The sequence below is a fragment of the Doryrhamphus excisus genome, chromosome 22 (genome assembly GCF_030265055.1).
Source record: "Doryrhamphus excisus isolate RoL2022-K1 chromosome 22, RoL_Dexc_1.0, whole genome shotgun sequence".
Classification (NCBI taxonomy): domain Eukaryota; kingdom Metazoa; phylum Chordata; class Actinopteri; order Syngnathiformes; family Syngnathidae; genus Doryrhamphus; species Doryrhamphus excisus.
In genome coordinates, this window is record NC_080487.1 from 12,195,876 (window position 1) to 12,216,896 (window position 21,021).

The 21,021-nt window shown below is 44.3% G+C and overlaps 1 protein-coding gene and 1 long non-coding RNA gene across 32 annotated transcripts in view; one reads left to right on the forward strand and one right to left on the reverse strand.

Annotated features, from left to right (window-relative positions):
• Nucleotides 1–6,101, forward strand: part of LOC131109293 (uncharacterized) — a 32,399-nt gene extending 26,298 nt beyond the window's left edge. The window contains exons 6-7 of the long non-coding RNA XR_009120727.1: nucleotides 2,469–2,551; nucleotides 5,957–6,101. This is a non-coding gene — a long non-coding RNA (uncharacterized LOC131109293). The remainder of the gene's footprint in view (nucleotides 1–2,468; nucleotides 2,552–5,956) is intronic.
• Nucleotides 1–21,021, reverse strand: part of tcf7l2 (transcription factor 7 like 2) — a 135,968-nt gene that overhangs the window by 17,853 nt on the left and 97,094 nt on the right. For 15 of the 31 annotated variants that reach the window (XM_058061114.1, XM_058061091.1, XM_058061085.1 and 12 more), the window contains 6 exons: nucleotides 11,240–11,372; nucleotides 9,488–9,590; nucleotides 5,976–6,062; nucleotides 795–935; nucleotides 556–718; nucleotides 370–478 (listed from right to left, as the gene is read on the reverse strand). In XM_058061114.1, the coding sequence (XP_057917097.1) occupies nucleotides 370–478; nucleotides 556–718; nucleotides 795–935; nucleotides 5,976–6,062; nucleotides 9,488–9,590; nucleotides 11,240–11,372 (736 nt within the window). The remainder of the gene's footprint in view (nucleotides 1–369; nucleotides 479–555; nucleotides 719–794; nucleotides 936–5,975; nucleotides 6,063–9,487; nucleotides 9,591–11,239; nucleotides 11,373–21,021) is intronic. The other 16 variants (XM_058061115.1, XM_058061093.1, XM_058061094.1 and 13 more) reach the window with 3 other exon arrangements.

The following is a 21,021-nucleotide window of genomic DNA, read 5'->3' on the forward strand; positions in this document are numbered from 1 at the left end:
ATATTAGCATATTTTTATATAAAAATAATTAATTAATAAATAATATATATAATATATGAATAAATATAATATATAAATAATTTATAAATTTATTTATTTATAATTTATAAATAATTTCAGAATGTAATTATCGTATTTGGGGCTGCGCCGTTTTCAGCATCGGTCAATCTGTGCTAGATGCCTGATGGTGCTTTTGTTTTCCTTAATTTTGAGCACTTTCATCAAGATTAATTCGACATATGTATCCATCCATCCATCATTTCTAAAATCGTACCCCGCATCCTAACTTTTGGTCACATGACCAAGCAAGCGGCGTCGTTTCGGAAAAAAGAAGAAGACCTCGTTACGACTTGTAAACTTAAAAACTTACATAGTTGTCCCGGGCTGACCATCCGGGGTAGAGCTGCATGTGGAGCTGTCGTTCTTTCCTGGCCAGCTCGTAGTACTTGGCCTGCTCCTCCCTCGATAGCGCGTGCCACTGCGGGACGCCAAGGGAAGCTCGGTCAACAACGAATGACGAAGATCAAAACGGGACTCTAAAACGAACGGACTCACCCTTCGACCCAGGATCTGGTTGATGGCGGCGCTCTCCTTCAGCGTACACTCGGCCACCACCTTGGCTCGCATCTCCTTCATGTACAGCATGAAGGCGTTCAGGGGCTTCTTTATGTGAACCTGCTTCTTCTTCTCCTCTTCCTTTTTAGCGTCTGACTGTTTCCTGTATGGGGACAGAATGACGGACAGTTAGAGATGAAACCGGCGGTGGTTGCATCGAGGCGTGCGACGCGACTTACGAGCTGTTGAGGGAGCTGATGTCGCTGTGGGAGGATTCCTGCTTGACGTTGGGCGTGACGATGGCCGGGTGTGGGATGCCCGTGGTGTGCAAACTGTGGTGTGGGGGCACCATGTGTGGGGGGAACCTAGAGGACAGAAGACTGTGTAAATCGTCAGAATGGCCGCGGGTGAAATGGGGCGAGAACAAAAAAAATTTGAAAAGAAATTTTTGGGCTCGATTCCATCAATTTTTTTTTTTCATTTTTTTTTCACGTCAATAAGAATGGAATTGGCCCAAAATACATAAAATGCAAATTTCATCATTCACAATTGAGAAACTTATATTGTGTAGAAATTAGAGCTGTTAAAGTTAACGCGTTGCAATTAAATGCGATTAATTCTGAACAAAATCTCATTAATCGCGATAAAATATTTTAATCAATTGACATCCTTAGCTTAATTTTTTTTTTTTTGCGGAAATTTGGCGAATTTTTTTTTACCCTCCACCCCAATCACGCTAGCTTACGCGATAACATGCGTTCACTTAAATATTATAATAATTATAACATATAAAAATTGTTGTTATTATTATCCTGCCTCCTTAATCGCTAACATGCTTGCATATGCTAATCATATAAAATAAACACTTTGTAAAGCCGTCAATTCAATTTGTTGGACTTATTATGGTCGAAAATCGAACTGGTCAGTCGTAAGCTAGCTAGCTAGCTATAGCAGTATAGCGGAAAAAAACAAATTTGTTATTCTCGCTAATGTTCCTACTCCATTAGCGCTTGAGTACGAGGTTTACTTCACGTCCAACACTTAATAGTTACGCTATATAGCAGTTAGTATTTTTAATGTTATTTTAATTATTTTAATGTTAGCTAGCATCAACAGTAAAGGAGAATGTCCAAAGCTCTCGCTAATGTCGCTAACTTTCCTCCCTCCTTAGTAACGCTTGGGAAGGCTAGCATAGCATAGCATAAGAAAGAAATACTTCATAAAGTCAAAACAGTCGTACACGTTTTGTTGTTTTTTAACTTAATGCTTCCCGTAAAGTAGCATTGCCGCTATTATGTTATAATGTTAGCAAAATATACTTCGTAAAGCTAAACAGCCGTAAGTTGCTAACATTTTTTTCACTTAATTCATACTGTACAGTCACAATGCGGCTAGTATAGTATAAGGCAGGGGTCTCAAACATGCGGCCCGCAGGCCCCCTGCCTTGATATGAAAGTTTAATGTTAGCGCGGCCCGCGCCAAGTTTAATATGGATGCTGTATGGTATCATGTACCCAGAAAAAATTATTACATTTGATTAATGTTCATGTTAAAGGTTAAATAACTGTTAATAGTTATCCTCCCTATCCGTGTGGAAGTGGTAAGTTTTTGGCTATTTAAGTTGAAAGGAAATAACTTGAAGGCTACCGTTTAGGTCGCTAGCTCTCTAGTTTTTATTATTTGCCGTTTTATTATTATTATTATATTCATTTATTACTGATTGATTTTCTTTATTCTTGATTTATTTATTTTTCATCTTATTTTGTGCCGAAAAATACAAATTAAGATATTTGAGAACAGTGGAATGTTTTATCAGAGCTTTTATTGTGGAAAATCGGAACCAAAGCAAAGTTTATTAATTTTTCTGTTTTTAATAAATGCGTTTTATTTTATTTTATTTTTTTTTGTTTTAGAAAACCTGATGCGGCCCAGTCTCACCCAGACCCTAGCTCCAGTGGCCCCCAAGTAAATTGAGTTTGAGACCCCTTGGTATAAGGTAAGAGAAATACTCAGTAAAGCCAAAGAGTCGCTAGCTGCTTAAAAAGCAATGGAGTGCAGTACATGGCTGCAAACACGAGAGGCGCTGTTGAGTCACTTTTAAATAGCAGAAGAATAAAAGTCAACTACGGGAAGTTGAGCTGAATATTCTGTTGAGTTCGACACCGCCATTGAAACAGGAGTTCAGAACACACCCAGAATAGTATTTAATAGTAGAATAGTAGAAAGAATAGTATTTAGAACGGAAGTCTGACACTGTTTATACAGTGCGGTGCCACCATGTGACCACACATCCAAGAGAGACGGGAAAAAAAAGGAATACTTCTTCTTTTTCCGACTCCTCCTTTTTTTTTTTTTTTTCCAAAGCTCATTATCTCGCCGTGTCTGGCTGCATGGCTCCGAGCCAGAATATAATGATGAGGATAAACTCGCCAGGAACAACTAGTTTCTGTTGGAGGCCATCTCAGGGGACCGCGAGGGCAGCCTCCCACCCCGCCCGCCCCCCCTCTCTCTCCCAAACACACAACCCCCTTCAAACTCTTTTTTTTTTTTTTTTTCACCCCCCTTTCTCCTGCCTTCATCCCTGACATGTTGGTGTTTGTGCCATGTCATCTGCTGATGGGGGGCTCGGCGGCGGCGGCGGAACGTCGCCCATCATTAGGGACCGCCACGTTCTCCTTTCCTTCCCTCTCGCCTCCTCTCTCAGTGCACTTGTTAAAATTTCCTCTGTTCTGAATTTTTTCTTTTTTTTTTCCCCGTTCCCTTCTTGCCACCTCCGCATTGAGTCCTTCCTATGACTCCTTCCTTGCTTCCTTCCTTCATTCCTAACACCTCCTGGCCCAGGTTATGCTTTAAACATGATGGCCGGTGTCATCATCACCAATTTAACGCATTGAGAAATGTATTGGCAGCCCCCCCCCCACACATGTCACCGTCCGCCCACCAGACCCCCGGGGGGCTCCGATGTCTCAATCGGGACTGCTCGGGGTACACAAGTTGGGGGCGGCATCGTTGGTACATTTAATTGCCGAAGTGAAGCCTCTTTAATGTGTAACGATGTCCCCGGCTTCTCCCGAGGAGGAACGGGATTTGGGAAGCGCGAGGGGGTTAGTGGGGTTGAGGGGGGGGGCATATCAAAAGGCCGCCCACCTGTCACATGCATATACTATATACACACCAAACAGGACGTGGCGGAGAAGCCATCGTTAGCCCGAATCTCGCTCGCTTCGCCGTCTTATTTGAGTCATCGCGATGCATTTTTTAACGGTAGCGAGGTCCAAGGTCTTCCTGTCTACCGCGTTCACTTCCTGTTTCCTAATTCCGGGTCAGGAGTGCTTCTGAAGCCGCCGTTAAGTCAACGCCAGACATAAATAATTAACTATGTTTTTTTTTAATGTTATATGAGAACCGGGGCCTTGTGTTAAATCCTCCTCTGGAGACCTCTCAAGCCCCCCCAAGCCCCCGCCCCCGTCCTCACCCGCTATTCAGTAAGACTAATTAAATTAAGGGTTTCATCACAGCGCATTAGCGACTCGCTACGACCGCAGCCGGCAGATTCAATTAGCAACAACTGGAAATAGCGCCACGACAATGCGGAGGCGGGCGCTAAGAGAGCCAATTAGCAGTCACTTAAAGCCTCGTTGGGATGTGACGCCGTTGCCAGATGTCCGAAACCTTCGCTCCGGAGGGCCTTTTCCATAAAAGATACGCTTCCAAGAGGACAGTTTAATGACGTAGGAACAGCTGGCCTGGGAGAAAGGAAAGTCAGCGTTCCCACACCTGACCTCCCCTGCCTGAATGGATGACATCCATCAATGTCGCCGAGGTTTTAAATACAACGCCCATGGGGGGGGGGTGACACGTTTCCCCATCGACGCCGCCCCTACATGCTAAACCACTCCTACAAATCCTGAACTGTAAAGGAAGGAGGGGCCAGGAGTTAGCGATGTCATTTAGCAAAAAAAAACCCACCAGTGTTTTTTGTTATTAATTTGTTCTAAAACAGGGGTCTCAAACACGTGGCCCGCGGGCCAAATGTGGCCCGCAGGACACTAGTTTGAGGCCCCCGCCTTGATATGAAAGTTTCATGTACCCAGAAAAAATTATTACGTTCATGTTCATGTTAAATAACTGTTAATAGTTATCCTCCCTATCCGTGTAGAAGTGGTACGTTTTTGGCTAATTAACTTTAAAGGAAATAACTTGGAGGCTACCGTTTAGGTCGCTAGCTCTCTAGTTTGCGAGTTAGCATGTGTCTCAAGACCCTGCAGTTGCGCAATATGTTGTAAATATTAAAAAAAAAGTATAAATGTGACTATAGTCGTGTTTTGTCATGTCTACAGGGCTCTAATAATGCTTTGTTTTTATTTTAAGCTAGCGACCGGTAGCCTTCAAGTTATTTCCTTTAAACTTAAATAGCCAAAAACTTACCACTTCCACACGGATAGGGAGGATAACCATTAACAGTTATTTAACCTTTAACATGAACAATAATCAAACGTAATAATATTTTTTTCTGGGTACATGATACCATACAGCATCCATATTAAAGTTTCATATCAAGGCAGGGGGCCTCAAAGTAGTGTTCTGCGGGCCACATTTGGCCCGCGGGCCGCGTGTTTGAGACCCCCCGCGGTACACGATATAGTCAGGCGTCGAGACTCCAAGAACAAATATAGTGCTAACTGTAGTGCCAAGAAGGAGCCACAGCTTGAAAACCTGCCCTTTGTTGACATACGGAAAAGCGTTTTTCAAGGCCCGATGCTGCACTACAAACAATAATCATTTCCTTATATATATATATTTATTTTTAATTATTGGGGCCGCGTGTTTGAGACCCGTGCTGTAAGTGAAATATGTGTGTTCCATTATGTTCGTTAATGAGCTGCCTTTTTTATCTGTTTGTATATCTTTATAACCAACATAAAGACTGCGAATGATGGGCAAAATTCCCCCCAAAAAGTATAGTTTATTTTTCAATTAAAAATACTATAATATTAAAATATGCTTAGTTTTTGGTGCCCTAATTTCTTCTCCACACAATAAGAAGTTTCTCAAGAGGACAAAGAGTTCTAAAAACACACATTCATGTATAGAAAATGATAACACATATATCATAACATCCCTTCTTCCCTGTGGTGGCTGCTAAGGACCACTTATATGTGTCACTAAGTTAAATGCTGCTGTGTTTATCTATCTTCCATTGCAAGGACGCAGCAGCGATGATTTAGCATCAGCGCGACGTGAGCGGCGGCTAAATGTTCTTCAGGGGCCTCATTAGACGAAATAAATAGAATGAATATTTGAGCTGGAGATTTGGCCTTTGGAATAAAGACAAGGGGAGGCGTCCTTAAGGGAGGACTTGTAGCGCTAGTTAAAAGCTAAGTCATGTGTGTGTGTTTAGCACCCAGGGCTCAACTCACCTTGACATGGATGCGTTGACAGTGAGCGCAGTTGGGTACGGGTGTCTAAAACCCCCTGTTGTGATTGGATAAACAGGTTGACCTTGCCTGGGAAGAAGAAGAAGAAAGGTAAGGAAACAAGGTTGATGGAAGAGAAAGGTAAGATCCCCCCCGTCCCCCCGTCCCCCGTCCCCGCCTTTTATTCTCATTTGATCCGGACAAAAATCTAGGGGATTGCAGAGCACAACATCAAAGCTCGGGGAAAACTCTCAACAATTTAAACACCACAAATCCTGATAGCGATAACTAATTAAATTTCATAACCCCTTTCCAGAGCGGGGGGGCCCCCAGTCCGACCCTCCCTCCCCTAAGAGCTCGAACTAGGTGTTTTGTTGTGATAATTAAAGACGAAGTGCCGCTTCTCTTTAAATGGAGCCATCACGCTAATTGAGGTCTACACATCCAAAGACAAACAATAATGAATGGAAATTTATACCAAAATAAAAGTGCGGGGCAAATCAAAGGGGCGCCGCCGCACCCGCCGCCGCGGCCGCGGCCGCGCTCGGGGGGCCCTTTTCTCGGTATTTAGATCGCGGTGAGAAAAAAAACATTAAATTAACAGAGCTTAATTTGTAGCCTTTTGTCATATTAACAAATGTTGACAAGAGTTACCGAGGGAGAGTCCCCGTGCGGGATTGTGGGTAAAACGCGGGCAATCACGCTTCATTACTCTAATTTGACCCTACAGAGACGAGCTAAGTAGGATTGGGGAAGGGGGACGTCGGGTTTTCGGCGGTCGAGGGAAGAACAAAGTTTCTCATCGGGTGGGGGGGGGGGAACGGTACATGTATTCGTAATCGGAGGTTTCGGTACGGTACGTCAGGGACAGGTTGCGTGTTCGTACGAAAATAATAACGTTTCAACGGCCATGAGACTCTCGTCCTTCATAAAAGTCTCCCGTTAATAATTCCACCAATAGGAAATTAGCGATTCAGCATTCATTCACCATATATGGGTAATTATTAATAAACATGTGACAATACAGGTAGCATGTTAGCTACACAGTCAGGAGATCAGGGTGACACGGGTTCGAATCTCCGCTTGGGCATAAGCCCTGTCATAAGACATTGTCATTTTAGCAGCATAGATTTAAAATATGAATTATTTTTGCATCATAATATTCATTCATTCATTCATTTTCTATACCGCTTATCCTCATGAGGGTCGCGGGTATGCTGGAGCCTACCCCAGCTGTCTTCGAGCAAGAGGCGCCGACATCATAATATTATTCATTCATTTTCTACCGCTTATCCTCATAAGGATCGCGGTATTGCTGGAGCCTATCCCAGCTGTCTTTGGGCAAGAGGCGGGGACATCAAAATATTGTAGGAAACAAATTCATTCATTTTCTATACCGCTTATCCTCACGAAGGTCGCGGGTAGGCTGGAGCCTACCCCAGCTGTCTTCGGGCGAGAGGCGGGGACATCATAATATTATTCAATCATTTTTTACCGCTTTTTCCTCACGAGGGTCGCGGGTATGCTGGAGCCTATCCCAGCTGTCTTCAAGCAAGAGGCGCCGACATCATAATATTATTCATTCATTTTCTACCGCTTATCCTCATAAGGATCGTGGTGTCTGCTGGAGCCTATCACAGGTGTCTTCGAGCAAGAGGCGCCGACATCATAATATTATTCATTCATTTTCTACCGCTTATCCTCATAAGGATCGCGGTATTGCTGGAGCCTATCCCAGCTGTCTTCGGGGCAAGAGGCGGCGACATCGTAATATTATCAGAAACAAATTCATTCATTTTCTATACCGCTTATCCTCATAAGAATCGCAGGTATGCTGGAGCCTATCCCAGCTGTCTTCGGGCGAGAGGCGGGGACATCATAATATTCATTCATTCATTTTTTACCGCTTATCCTTATAAGGATCGTGGTGTCTGCTGGAGCCTATCCCAGCTGTCTTCGAGCAAGAGGCGGCGACATCGTAATATTATCAGAAACAAATTCATTCATTTTCTATACTGCTTTTAATAAGGATTGCAGGTATGCTGGAGCCTATCCCAGCTGTCTTCGGGGCAAGAGGCGGCGACATCGTAATATTATCAGAAACAAATTCATTCATTTTCTATACCGCTTATCCTCATAAGGATCGCAGGTATGCTGGAGCCTATCCCAGCTGTCTTCGGGCGAGAGGCGGGGACATCATCATATTCATTCATTCATTTTTTACCACTTATCCTCATAAGGATCGCAGGTATGCTGGAGCCTATCCCAGCTGTCTTTGGGCAAGAGGCGGGGACATCAAAATATTATAGGAAACAAATTCATTCATTTTCTACCGCATTTCCTCACGAGGGTCGCGGGTATGCTGGAGCCTATCCCAGCTGTCTTCGGGCAAGAGGCGGCGACATCATAATATTATTCATTCATTTTCTACCGCTTATCCTCATAAGGATCGCGGTGTCTGCTGGAGCCTATCCCAGGTGTCTTCGGGCAAGAGGCGGCGACATCATAATATTATTCATTCATTTTCTACCGCTTTTTCCTCACGAGGGTTGCGGGTAGGCTGGAGCCTATCCCAGCTGTCTTCGAGCAAGAGGCGCCGACATCATAATATTATTCATTCATTTTCTACTGCTTATCCTCATAAGGATCGTGGTGTATGCTGGAGCCTATCCCAGCTGTCTTTGGGCAAGAGGCGGCGACATCGTAATATTATCAGAAACAAATTCATTTATTTTCTACCGCTTTTCCTCACGAGGGTCGCGGGTATGCTGGAGCCTATCCCAGGTGTCTTCGGGCAAGAGGCAGGGACATCATAATATTATCAGAAACAAATTAATTCATTTTCTATACCGCTTATCCTCATAAGGATTGCAGTATTGCTGGAGCCTATCCCAGCTGTCTTCGGGGCAAGAGGCAGGGTACACCCTGGACTGATGGCCAGCCAATCACAGGGCACATATAGACAAACAACCATTCACACTCACATTCATACCACTTACTGAGTCTTTTGAGCTTGCATAGTAGTTGGTTAATATTCTGCATCATACATTGGTAGTGTATTGTCTGGTTGATGTGGCACAATACTCTTACTGTAGTACTGTAGCTATATATGCAGTATATGTATTTACATTGCAGCAGCCATTTTTATTCATTCATTCATTTATTTTCTCGAGTGTCGCGGGGTGCTGGAGCCTATCCCAGCTATCTTCGGGCGACAGGCTGGTGGCCAGCCAATCACAGGGCACATATAGACAAACAACCATTCACACTCACATTCATACCTATGGACAATTTGGAGTCGCTAATTAACCTAGCATGTTTTTTTTGGAATGTAAACAGTTTTATGTTTTGTATTGTGGTCCCTTACGGTACCCAAAATGAAACCACGACCGCGTCCCCTTATTGCCGCACCCCCACTAATACCCCCCATTGATACAGAATGCAAACAGTAGAATATGGAGGCTTTCTCATGAAAGTATAAATAGTAAATGGAAAAAAAAAAAAGGTTTCCTTACTGTGGTACTAACCATCCCAGCGGATGGGGGATCTGGCCTACGGTGCCAGGTGACAGCGGGTAATAAGGAGATATATCTGGAGGATGTGGAGGCCTTGGAATTCCTGCAGTAAAAAAAAAAAAAAAAAAAAGACATGAGCAGAGAGAGGAGGTGGACATAAGAATCTTTTGTCACAATTCCGTCTTTGTTGAAAGTGTGGCACATCACAGATGGGAAGGAGAGGAGGAGGAGGAGGAGGAGGAGGAGGAGGAGGAAGGCTTGTTGCTTGCTAAATCACGCCGCCTGATCAAAGGCCTCGGAAGGCGACAGCGGCACAATGTGTTTGCACGACGGCAGAGGGGAACCGGGTGACGGAAGGCTGGGGAGGGGTGCTCGACAACAACACGATTCTTGTCGTATCCGTCGCACAAATCGGGAGATTAACGATATAAAATGATGCTTTACAAGCTAACAACAACGTGATCACGTAGAGGTGTCCGTCATCAGCATAATTCCATATCCATGAATACAATATCGGAAATAGACAGCTGTTAGCTTAACACCAAAACATCAATTCATCTCATTTAAGGCTAATTGGTGACTAAATCAATTGTTGGGTTCTTCCCGACAGCCGTGAAATAAGTCTCTATATCAGGGGTCTCAAACATGCGGCCCGCGGGCCAAATGTGGCACGCAGGACACTAGTTTGAGGCCCCCGCCTTGATATGAAAGTTTAATGTTGCAGTCTTTTGTCTGACTAGCGTGCCTTAAAGCAGGGGTCTCAAACACGCGGCCCGCGTTTTAACATTGTAGTATTTTTAATTGAAAATTAAACTATACTTTTTGGGGGGAATTTTGCCCATCATTCGCAGTCTTTATGTGAGACATCACATGTTGGTTCTAAAGATATACAAACAGATAAAAGAGGCAGCTCATTAACGCACATAACGGAACACACATATTTCACTTACAGCAGGGGTCTCAAACACGCGGCACTAGTTTGAGGCCCCCGCCTTGATATGAAAGTTTAATGTTAGTGCGGCCCGCGCAAATTTTTGATATGGATGCTGTATGGTATCATGTACCCAGAAAAAATTATTACGTTTGATTAATGTTCATGTTAAAGGTTAAATAACTGTTAATAGTTATCCTCCCTAGCCGTGTGGAAGTGGTAAGTTTTTGGCTATTTAAGTTGAAAGGAAATAACTTGAAGGCTACCGTTTAGGTCGCTAGCGCTCTAGTTTGCGAGTTAGCATGTGTCTCAAGACGCTACAGTTGCGCAATATGTTGTAAATATAAATATTGATCAATATCAATATTATGAAGCATAAGTCAAGGGAAGCTAAAGTTAGCTTTGAGTCATAGCAACATTGGCTAATGCCGATTCAGAAAAATCCGATACATTTCATATAATGGAGTAGCTGCAAAATTATTATAGCAAATGTTCCCGAACTGGAAATTCTTGGGTAATATCATCACTGAACATGATTGACAAACTGGAAAAAAAAACAAACACAAAGACACATTTGCAGGTTTTCATCGCCAACATGGCCGCCTGCCTTTCCATAGCATGACTAAGCAAAAACTTACACTAACAAAACCCACACAACCAGCCTAATATGGTTTGTTAATGAACAAAGTCCAAAATGGCCGCCCCATTAAGCACTACATTAAACAGCAGCTGCCGCATTATAGTCTGAGCACCAACGTCATTGGGTGATGTCATGCAAAAAAAACAAGATGCAATGGCGGCCATTGTGAAAATGGAGTTACCTGTTTTGGGGTCCACGTCTGTCTGTAGGTGTGGAGGCGGGTTCCCCGGTGTGAAGTGCTCATTGCTGTAAGTGATCAGAGGTGTAAGAGGGTGCACGTGGTGAGGGTGCTGGACTACTGGAACCTTATTAGACTGAAAGACAAAAAAAAAAAAAAAAACGTTAGCATTTGGCTCCGATGTGCAAATACGAGATATCATATTCCTATTCGCCAAACCGCAGTGAAAGCACCGCTGTTTATAATTGAAAACACTTTTCTGCGGTGTCACCCTGGAATCCAGTAACGATCTACGAGGCCCCGCGGGGGTTGCCACATCCCATTTGGGCCCCCGAAGTGTGATGAAGCACTTTCTAACCGCAGTAATCGATCTTCAGCAAAAAAAAAAAAAAAAGCACAAAAAAAATCAAGACAGCGCATGTAAATCCACAGTCTTTAACACTTTGGCTTCCACCCCTGGATTTAGTTCTTGGGGGCGAGTCCTGTACCAAAAGGAGAGGCTGTCATTTTTGCCTAATTACTGTTAGCTATATAATCTTCTCATTGTGCTCCTAAGTCGCCAAACCCCAGCCTCTGCCTGTCTTTTTTTTTTCAATTACCCAAAAGCCCCCCTCCCCATCAAGCCCGGCCTGGGACGGTCCCCCCAGCCATCCCCTTAACCAGATTAGGCTGGTGGCTTTGGCCTCTTTAACTACTCCTTATCCTGCCCTCAGCAGTCAAAGAAGCAGCACTAATCAGGCTTATCATAACATGGAAGATATGTTCAAGGGTACGGGTGGCGACAGGGAGGCGGGGGCTGGGGTGCCGCTCTCTTATAAGGTACTCACGTGCCCTCATTAGTGACTTAAACCCATGCAGAAAGCAAAAAAAAAACAAAAAAAAAACTGTGAAACATCTCCGGCAGTAGATGCTGTCAGGGGGGCGGCGTGCACCCGGGGGCATGTACCAACGGGGGCGGGGGGGGCGGACAGGGCACTGAGATGGGGGTAAAATGACCATCTAAAGCATGGAGAATCTATGGTAGGATGTGTGCGAGGTCTTTCTATAGCGGTGGAGAATTGGGGGAGGGTGGGGAAGGGTAGTGGGGGGGGCATTCCCATTCCCAATTGCCATGGTCCCAATGAAAGATTAATGAACCCCCGCAGAACTCCAGGGAAGCATCGAGACTCCTGGGACTCATTCACAGCCCCAAGCTGAAAAGGCTGTGGAGAAGTGGTGGGGCTGAGCGTTGGGGGGGGGGGCGTCCTATGTGTTTGTAGGGGCTGGAAAGGGAAGGAAAATGGGGGGGGGGGGGGGGGGGGGGTCGAGATGGAATGGCATTCGTTAGAAAGAAACACAAACCAAGGCGATGCTGATCTGATCTGCACATCCAGACTAGACAGATGATGGGAAGTGAGAGGGGGGTACGGGGGCCGGGGTGGGTGGGGGGGCAGGATAATGACAGCTGCCGCATGCAGCTGACGAGTCCTGTCGCTCTTACTCCCTTACCCTCCCCTCCCTCTTTTCTTATTCCCTCACCTCCTAACCTCCTCCCTTGGGTAATGATGTGAAAGAATGTTGTCCATTCTCGGAAAAGTTCTCGGAAGGGAAAATCTTTTGTCCGGAGGTCTCGGAATTCCAGAGAAGAGTTCAAAATGCCGGAAATCAAACCCGAAAACGAGGTCCGAAGGTGTTAGAAACCCATGTATTTACATCAGAAATCCATTTTTTCCAGAATTTACATTGTGGGTCACCCACTGCTTGGGGACTGGTACCTCAATGGGTGGGGTCCACTGATCAATAAACAATCATCAATTCATTGCAAGACAGAGGCTGGAAAACGACAAAACGTGGTTCATGTTGCCAGATAAGTAAAATAAAGTCACCCCTAACAAAGTACCAGCAAAGAAAAACAAGCAATGTGGGAGGCTTCACCACAAGGGCAGAAAAAGTAAACAAAAAAAAAAAAAAAACACTTCCTGCCCCCTTTATGACCCCCGCTGACGAGCATCTTTTACCACAACAAACAAACATAGCATTATACTATACGACCTAGCGCTATCGTGTCCATCTTTTCAAGGCTACGAGACCCTGAAGACAATTTAAAAGTATACAAATGCATCTGTCACTGAATTGTACACTTCCTCTTTGTCCAGGATGGAGAGGGCGCCAGCCTGCTTCTGATGCTGAGTAAATCTGGCAACACGCTTGGAGTGCAGGCGTGGGATTTGCCACCTCTTGTTCTGTTAGCGATACGACCACTGGTGCTGTTTATTCACCGCTCGACTCCTACTTCCAGCTGTGAGCCTCATATCATAAACACTTGAAGACTCACTTTTTCTCCAGACCGGTTTTCCAGAACTAAAGTGTACATCAGGGGTCTCAAACTCAATTTACTTGGGGGCCACTGGAGCTTGGGTCTGGGTGAGACTGGGCCGCATCAGGTTTTCGACAAAAAATGTATTAAAAACAGAAAAATATACAAACTTTTTCAGTGCTTTGGTTCCGATTTTCTACAATAAAAGCTCTGATAAAACATTCCACTGTTCTCAAATATCTTACTTTTTATTTTTCTGCACAAAATAAGATGAAAAATAAATAAATCAAAAATAAAGAAAATCAATCAGTAATAAATAAATATAATAATAATAATAAAACGGCAAATAATAAAAACTTAATAAACCACATATAGTTGGTGGGTAGACAAATTATTTTTTTCAGATTAAAATGAACAAAGCATTATTAGAGCCCTGTAGACATGACAAAACACGACTATAGTCACATTTATACTCTTTTTATTTACAACATATTGCGCAACTGCAGGGTCTTGAGACACATGCTAACTCGCAAACTAGAGAGCTAGCGACCTAAAAACGGTAGCCTTCAAGTTATTTCCTTTCAACTTAAATAGCCAAAAACTTACCACTTCCACACGGATAGGGAGGATAACTATTAACAGTTATTTAACCTTTAACATGAACATGAATCAAACGTAATCATTTTTTCTGGGTACATGATACCATACAGCATCCATATCAAAAATTTGCGCGGGCCGCACTAACATTAAAAACTTTCATATCAAGGCGGGGGCCTCAAATTGGTGTCCTGCGGGCCACATTTGGCCCGCGGGCCGCATGTTTGAGACCCCTGGTGTACAAGGTTAAAATTCATATTTTAGAAACAGGAGGATGACCGCCAATCGTGATCAAAGTGTGTTCTGCTTCAAGTCAGACCTCCATGGAGAGGAGAAAGGGTGGTATAGAAGGAGGTGGAAGGAGGTCCAAGGAGGTCGCCAAGGAGATGGAAGGAGACAAAGATGTGGTGACTCTGGACAGGAACAAGCTGTGGGACTAGTATTTCCGACTTGTGGCACCTCGCAGGGCCCTAAATGTGAAGGGGTTGACCTTATGACACCCAGGGGGGGTGACCTGGGCCCGAGAAAGTAGGGGTGGTCTCCACTAAAACGGGCTTTATGTCATGATACGATGAGTTGTCACAACAACCCGCCGGGCGCTAATGAGCTGCAAGTGAGGTTGAGGGATTCCGGGAATGACGATGATGGCATCACAGATTGGGTTCCCCTCTCACATTCCAAAGTGTGCTCCAGCAGAATCTGGCCCCACGTTCAAGCAGGAACCAACAGAACTATTAATAATAAATAAATGCCAGTCTGTCTAAATTTATTTCACGCAATTATTTTTTTTCAGGAGAGCCCCCCCCCCCCCACACACACACATTCCAAAGTGTGCTCCAGCAGAATCTGGCCCCACGTTCAAGCAGGAACCAACAGAACTATTAATAATAAATAAATGCCAGTCTGTCTAATGTGTGTCTTCTTCAATAAAGGCATGGATGAGGTTGAGGGATTCCGGGAATGACGATGATGGCATCACGGATTGGGTTCCCCTCTTAGCCCTCTCACATTCCAAAGTGTGCTCCAGCAGAATCTGGCCCACGTTCAAGCAGGAACCAACAGAACTATTAATAATAAATAAATGCCAGTCTGTCTAAATTTATTTCACGCAATTATTTTTCTTCAGGAGAGCCCCCCCTCACACACACACACACACATTCCAAAGTGTGCTCCAGCAGAATCTGGCCCCACGTTCAAGCAGGAACCAACATAATTATTAATAATAAATAAATGCCAGTCTGTCTAATGTGTGTCTTCTTCAATAAAGGCATGGATGAGGTTGAGGGATTCCGGGAATGACGATGATGGCATCACGGATTGGGTTCCCCCTCTCACATTCCAAAATGTGCTCCAGCAGAATTTGGCCCTTCAGGCCCTTCTTCAGGAGAAGAAAAATAATGTGTGTCTTCTTCAATAAAGGCATGGATGAGGTTGAGGGATTCCGGGAATGACCATGATGGCATCACGGATTGGGTTCCCCCTCTCACATTCCAAAGTGTGCTCCAGCAGAATCTGGCCCCACGTTCAAGCAGGAACCAACAGAACTATTAATAATAAATAAATGCCAGTCAGTCTAAATTGATTTCACGCAATTATTTTTCTTCAGGAGAGCCCCCCCCACACACACATTCCAAAGTGTGCTCCAGCAGAATCTGGCCCCACGTTCAAGCAGGAACCAACAGAATTATTAATAATAAATAAATGCCAGTCTGTCTAATGTGTGTCTTCTTCAATAAAGGCATGGATGAGGTTGAGGGATTCCGGGAATGACGATGATGGCATCACGGATTGGGGTCCCCCTCTCACATTCCAAAGTGTGCTCCAGCAGAATTTGGCCCTTCAGGCCCTTCTTCAGGAGAAGAAACATAATGTGTGTCTTCTTCAATAAAGGCAGGGATGAGGTTGAGGGATTCTGGGAATGACCATGATGGCATCACGGATTGGGTTCCCCCTCTTACATTCCAAAGTGTGCTCCAGCAGAATCTGGCCTCACGTTCAAGCAGGAACCAACAGAACTATTAATAATAAATAAATGCCAGTCTGTCTGAATTTATTTCACGCAATAATTTTTCTTCAGGAGAGCCCCCTACCACCCCCCCCTTTTTTTTTTGGAAGTTTGATGTCACCACCGCTCCTCGGATTCAAGCAGACAACTGAAGATAATACTTCGGAGAGTAACGGCAACCGGAATATAAACGTCTGAGACAAATTCAAGGCTTACACGAGGTTTGTAACGGATTATATTTCTCGGTCAATCAGCGCAGGAATGATGCGGAATTGTTGACTGCGGAGAAGGGGGGGGGGGGGGGGGGGGGCTCCGGAGACCATAGTATGTTTTATTGAACTTAATTATTCACTTTACAGCCATGACATGCAGACTGCTTGATCAGAGTGCAGAACAAAAATATTATGTGGGCCAGAGCCTTTGCCCCCCCCCCCGTCCTCGAGTTCCCTTTCGCTATAAGCACTCCGTTCACTCGTCATCACTCATTTTTCCTGCTTTCCCACGTCTTTGATAGTCGGCACATGAAATGGAATGGCAGAGAGGACACGTTCTGATGTGTCACACATAAATAAAGCGACGCACAAGTAGCTTAAATATGAAGTGCTATTTGGTGGAAGTGTTGACAAATTGACTCCCGGGTGCACGTGTGTTAACGCTCTCTCTCTCTTTCTCCATCTCTCCATCTCTCGCTCTATTCGTCTCTTCAACATAAACAGCCTCTTGAGCTCCCGTACCTGAGTTAAACGGGCGTCTCTGAGAGGTGATATTGTGTGGATATGGCAGTGAAGAGCGCCAGTGAAATTCCGCCTTTTGAAATGCAATCAGAAACCCCCCCCCCCCCCCTGCAGAATTTTCACTTGAAAGGCTGGCAATCAAGAGTTTGAATTGGGCGCCGACAAAAGAATATGTTAAGCTGTCAGGTTTTTTTTTTTTTTTTGTACATTTCACGGATAAAGGCGTGATCAAATAAGGTTTTGTCGGGTAAATAATATCACAACATGGATTTTTTTCCGATGTGCGAGACGTGAATTAGCATGTTTACATTGTTGTATAGCGGCACGGTGGTCTAGTGGTTAGCGTGCAGACCTCACAGCGAGGAGACCAGGGTTCAATTCCACCCTCGGCCATCTCTGTGTGGAGTTTGCATGCGTGGGTACTCCGGTTTCCTCCCACATTCCAAAAACATGCTAGGTTAATTAGCAACTCCAAATTGTCCATAGGTATGAATGTGAGTGTGAATGGTTGTTTGTCTATATGTGCCCTGTGATTGGCTGGCTGGCCACCAGTCCAGGGTGTACCCCGCCTCTCGCCTCTCGTGAGGAAAAGCGGTAGAAAATGAATGAATGATCGGAATCGGCAGGATAAATCCCAGATCAAAGCATCCCTAATTATAAGAGCCCTCTAGACATGAAATAACACCCCTATAGTCACCTTTACATTAGAAAATCATAACCATTTTGACCTATATGTGCCCTGTGATTGGCTGGTACACCAGTCCAGGGTGTACCCCGCCTCTCGCCCGAAGACAGCTGGGATAGGCTCCGGCACCCCCCCCCCCCCCTCCCCCGCGACCCTCGTGAGGAAAAAGCCCCCCCCACACTTCAACAGGGTGCTAAAAACAAGAGCACTCACCCAACGGCTCAGACTGAGATGCTAGCAACCCCCCACTTCAGGACCCCAAATTTGGGGATCCACCCTACAGGTACATGACCACCCCACTCACCATGTGTAGGTTAAGTTCATTCATTCATTTTTCTACTGCTTTTCCTGCAGGGTACACCCTGGACTGGTGGCCAGCCAATCACAGGGCACATATAGACAAACAACCATTCACACTCACATTCATACCTATGGACAATTTGCTAATTAACCTAGCATGTTTTTTGGAATGTGGGAGGAAACCGGAGTACCCGGAGAAAACCCACACAGAGATGGCCGAGGGTGGAATTGAACCCTGGTCTCCTAGCTGTGTCTCCACTTGACCGCCGTACCGCTCCGGTTAAGTTCATGTCACTTTTTTTTTTTTTTTTTTTTTTTACTTTTGAACAGTTTTCAAGCAGAATCTGGCGCCAAATGTCAAGTACAGCATGATCCAAATCAGGCGACCGCCCCTTTTCCACCGTCCCCCGACTTGTCCAAAAGGTGCTAAAAAAGGGGGGAGCAGCTTTCAGATTGAGATGACAGCAGACCACCCTCAGAACTCCTGTCTCCTCTGACCTGGCCGGGTGCGACTCATACCCTTTCTCCTATGCCGGGGGCAGGCGAGGGCGGCGGGGGTAGGGGTCCCTTTTTTGAGCCCCTTCTCTCCTCGCTGTGCTCATGAATGCACGTGTAGCTGAACTTCAAGTCTTTTTTTTTTACACTCGCTGACGGCTGACCATTGTTCCCCCAAGAGTGTTAGTCATTTGAGCAGCTCTCCGCTATGCGCCCCCCCTGTCCCCGCCCCCAAGCTCCTCATCCATGCATCACTTTTAACCACAGCTCTGGAAAAGTTTTGATGCCGGTAACAAGAAGTAAGAAAAAAATGACCTAGGGGTATCTTATACATTCATACAGACAAAAATATCCCTGGTCTAAGTGTTGGGTGGGTGGGTGGGACGGGGGACGGGGGAGGGGGGGCGTTTGTGCCGTGCCTCCAGGATGCCCAGAGACCAAAAGCTACAGCGATGAGGTAAAAATACACAACATCATCCACAAAGAGAGGTCAGTCCCCACTTTTTTTTGCCCCGGGAAGACTCCGATTTCTTGAAGTAATACTTTACTGTGGATCTTCTTACCCAAACCCAAAAGGCCTCAGGACCCCTCCTTTGGTCCACTTTGCCTGATTCAAACTTTACTTGCAAAATTAACCCAAAAAAAAGAACAAATTAAAAAGAAAATACAAATTAATCAATACAAATATCATTATAGTAGTATTTAATTAAGTGATTATTACATTTTTATTCACATAATTTAATTACATAAAATCAAACTTCCTAAAAAAACTTAACCGTGATGTTGACAAATTTAATTTTAATTTATAACAAATTTATAGAATAAATGTTTTCCATAATATTTAACCACACACTAATTATTAGAATTATGCTAAAAATTCATTCATAAATGTGAGAAATTTATGTATTAATTAATTAATTAATTACAAGAGCATCGGACACTTATTAAGTCATTTCTTCAAGCAGTAGCATACATATAAAAAAAAAAAAAATGTTGTCCTGAGCATCCCACCCCTGCGCCAGGCCCCGAGGCCTCCAAAACAAAAACAAAGCCCAGGGAATGTCCTTTTTCCCGTACAATAGCGCGGGGCCTCCAGCTTTGACAAGTTAAAAAAAAAAAAAAAAAAAAAGTCACCCGACAAGACGGTGGCTAATTGCCTGCCCTCCCTCTATTCAGCCGCGGCCCCCCCCAAACCCCATGCGCCTGCCACCCTCCTTTTGTCCCACGTGCGCTTTCTTAAGTGATGGACGGCTCGCGATCGCGTCAAGAAAACAACACAACAACAACAACAAAAAATGACGGAGGGGGGTTGTGTGTGTGTGGGGGGGGGGGGTATTTCTTCCTGTAACGAATGACCTGAATAGCCAAAGTAGGGGGGGGGGGCTTTAACAAAAGCAAGGACTTTTTAAATAAACTATTATAGTTAGAATTTAAAATGTAATTATCTAATGTTGTTGGATTGTAAGAACTAAAAAAAAAATCTATAAATTTAAAATAAAATCAAAGATTTTATCAAATTACACTAAATTTCGGGTAATTTAAAAATAATCACATTAGCCTTAAAAAAAACAAACAAAAACATTTTAAATATTGCTTCATGTTCAAACACAGCAAGACAGTGCTAAACGATCCAAATTAGCGGAATAATAGATTCTTAATAAAGAAATATAACAAATAGATATGAATAGCATGTAATAGTAAAGACAAACAGATGTTTAGATTGATGCCTCGGAATAAAAAAAAAAAAAAAAAAAACGGCGATGTCAGACTGTCAGAACAAAGCAATCAAACACCGACTTTCATTACCCAAAATTGTCAATCTGTCACTTAGCAACATAAGTGTTATAAATTGCTCCGGTCCAGACAAAAAACAGCAGGAAATAGAAGCAATCCTTATGTAATATTTAAAAGCCGAGCAAAATAAATAATAATAATAATAATAATAATAATAATAAAAAAAAGCCTTACCATTTAAAAGAGCCGTATTTGGGATGCTGCTCTCTTCCTGGTTAAAACAAGCATGCTGCCACTCGCGCTCGTGCAAAGACTCCAAGCAGACTCCCACCACCATGTCAGCCACTAATCCACTGGGGGGCAGCACCTCATTTACAGCAGCCCCCCTTCGATAAACGCCCCGATAAGAGAAGGATAGGGGGGACCGGCGGGGAGAAACCAAGCCAAGGAGGTACTCGAGCGGTAGCGGTAGCGGCGACGCTTCCGATTCCGGCTGCGGTTCTCCGTGTCCGTGTGCGCCGTGGATAACTTCAGCTCTCTCCCCTTTGCACATCTTCATCATACCCCCCCCCCCCCCACCCCCCCTTTTTTCGCTTAATAGGGCCTCTTTTGTGTCCTCTTTCTTTGATAAAGAAGAAGAAAAGAAGAGAGGCTTTCACTCACCGGCTTGGCGGACATAAGGCGAGTGGAGTGGCGTCTTTAGGAGTTGCCCCTAACTTGGCTAAACTCAAGCAGCGGGGTGTCTCCGCCGTCATGTCATTAATCCACCCCGGAAAGTAAAAAAAAAAAAAAAAAAAAAAACCTCGCTTCATTCTCCGAGAGTCACACTAAATTTAAAAATGCACAAAAATGAAGCATTCCGAGTGCGGAATTTCTGCAAAAAAAAAAAAAAAAAAAAGAAGCATCAAAGCGTAACAAAAAGAGGCATAGCGGCGGTGT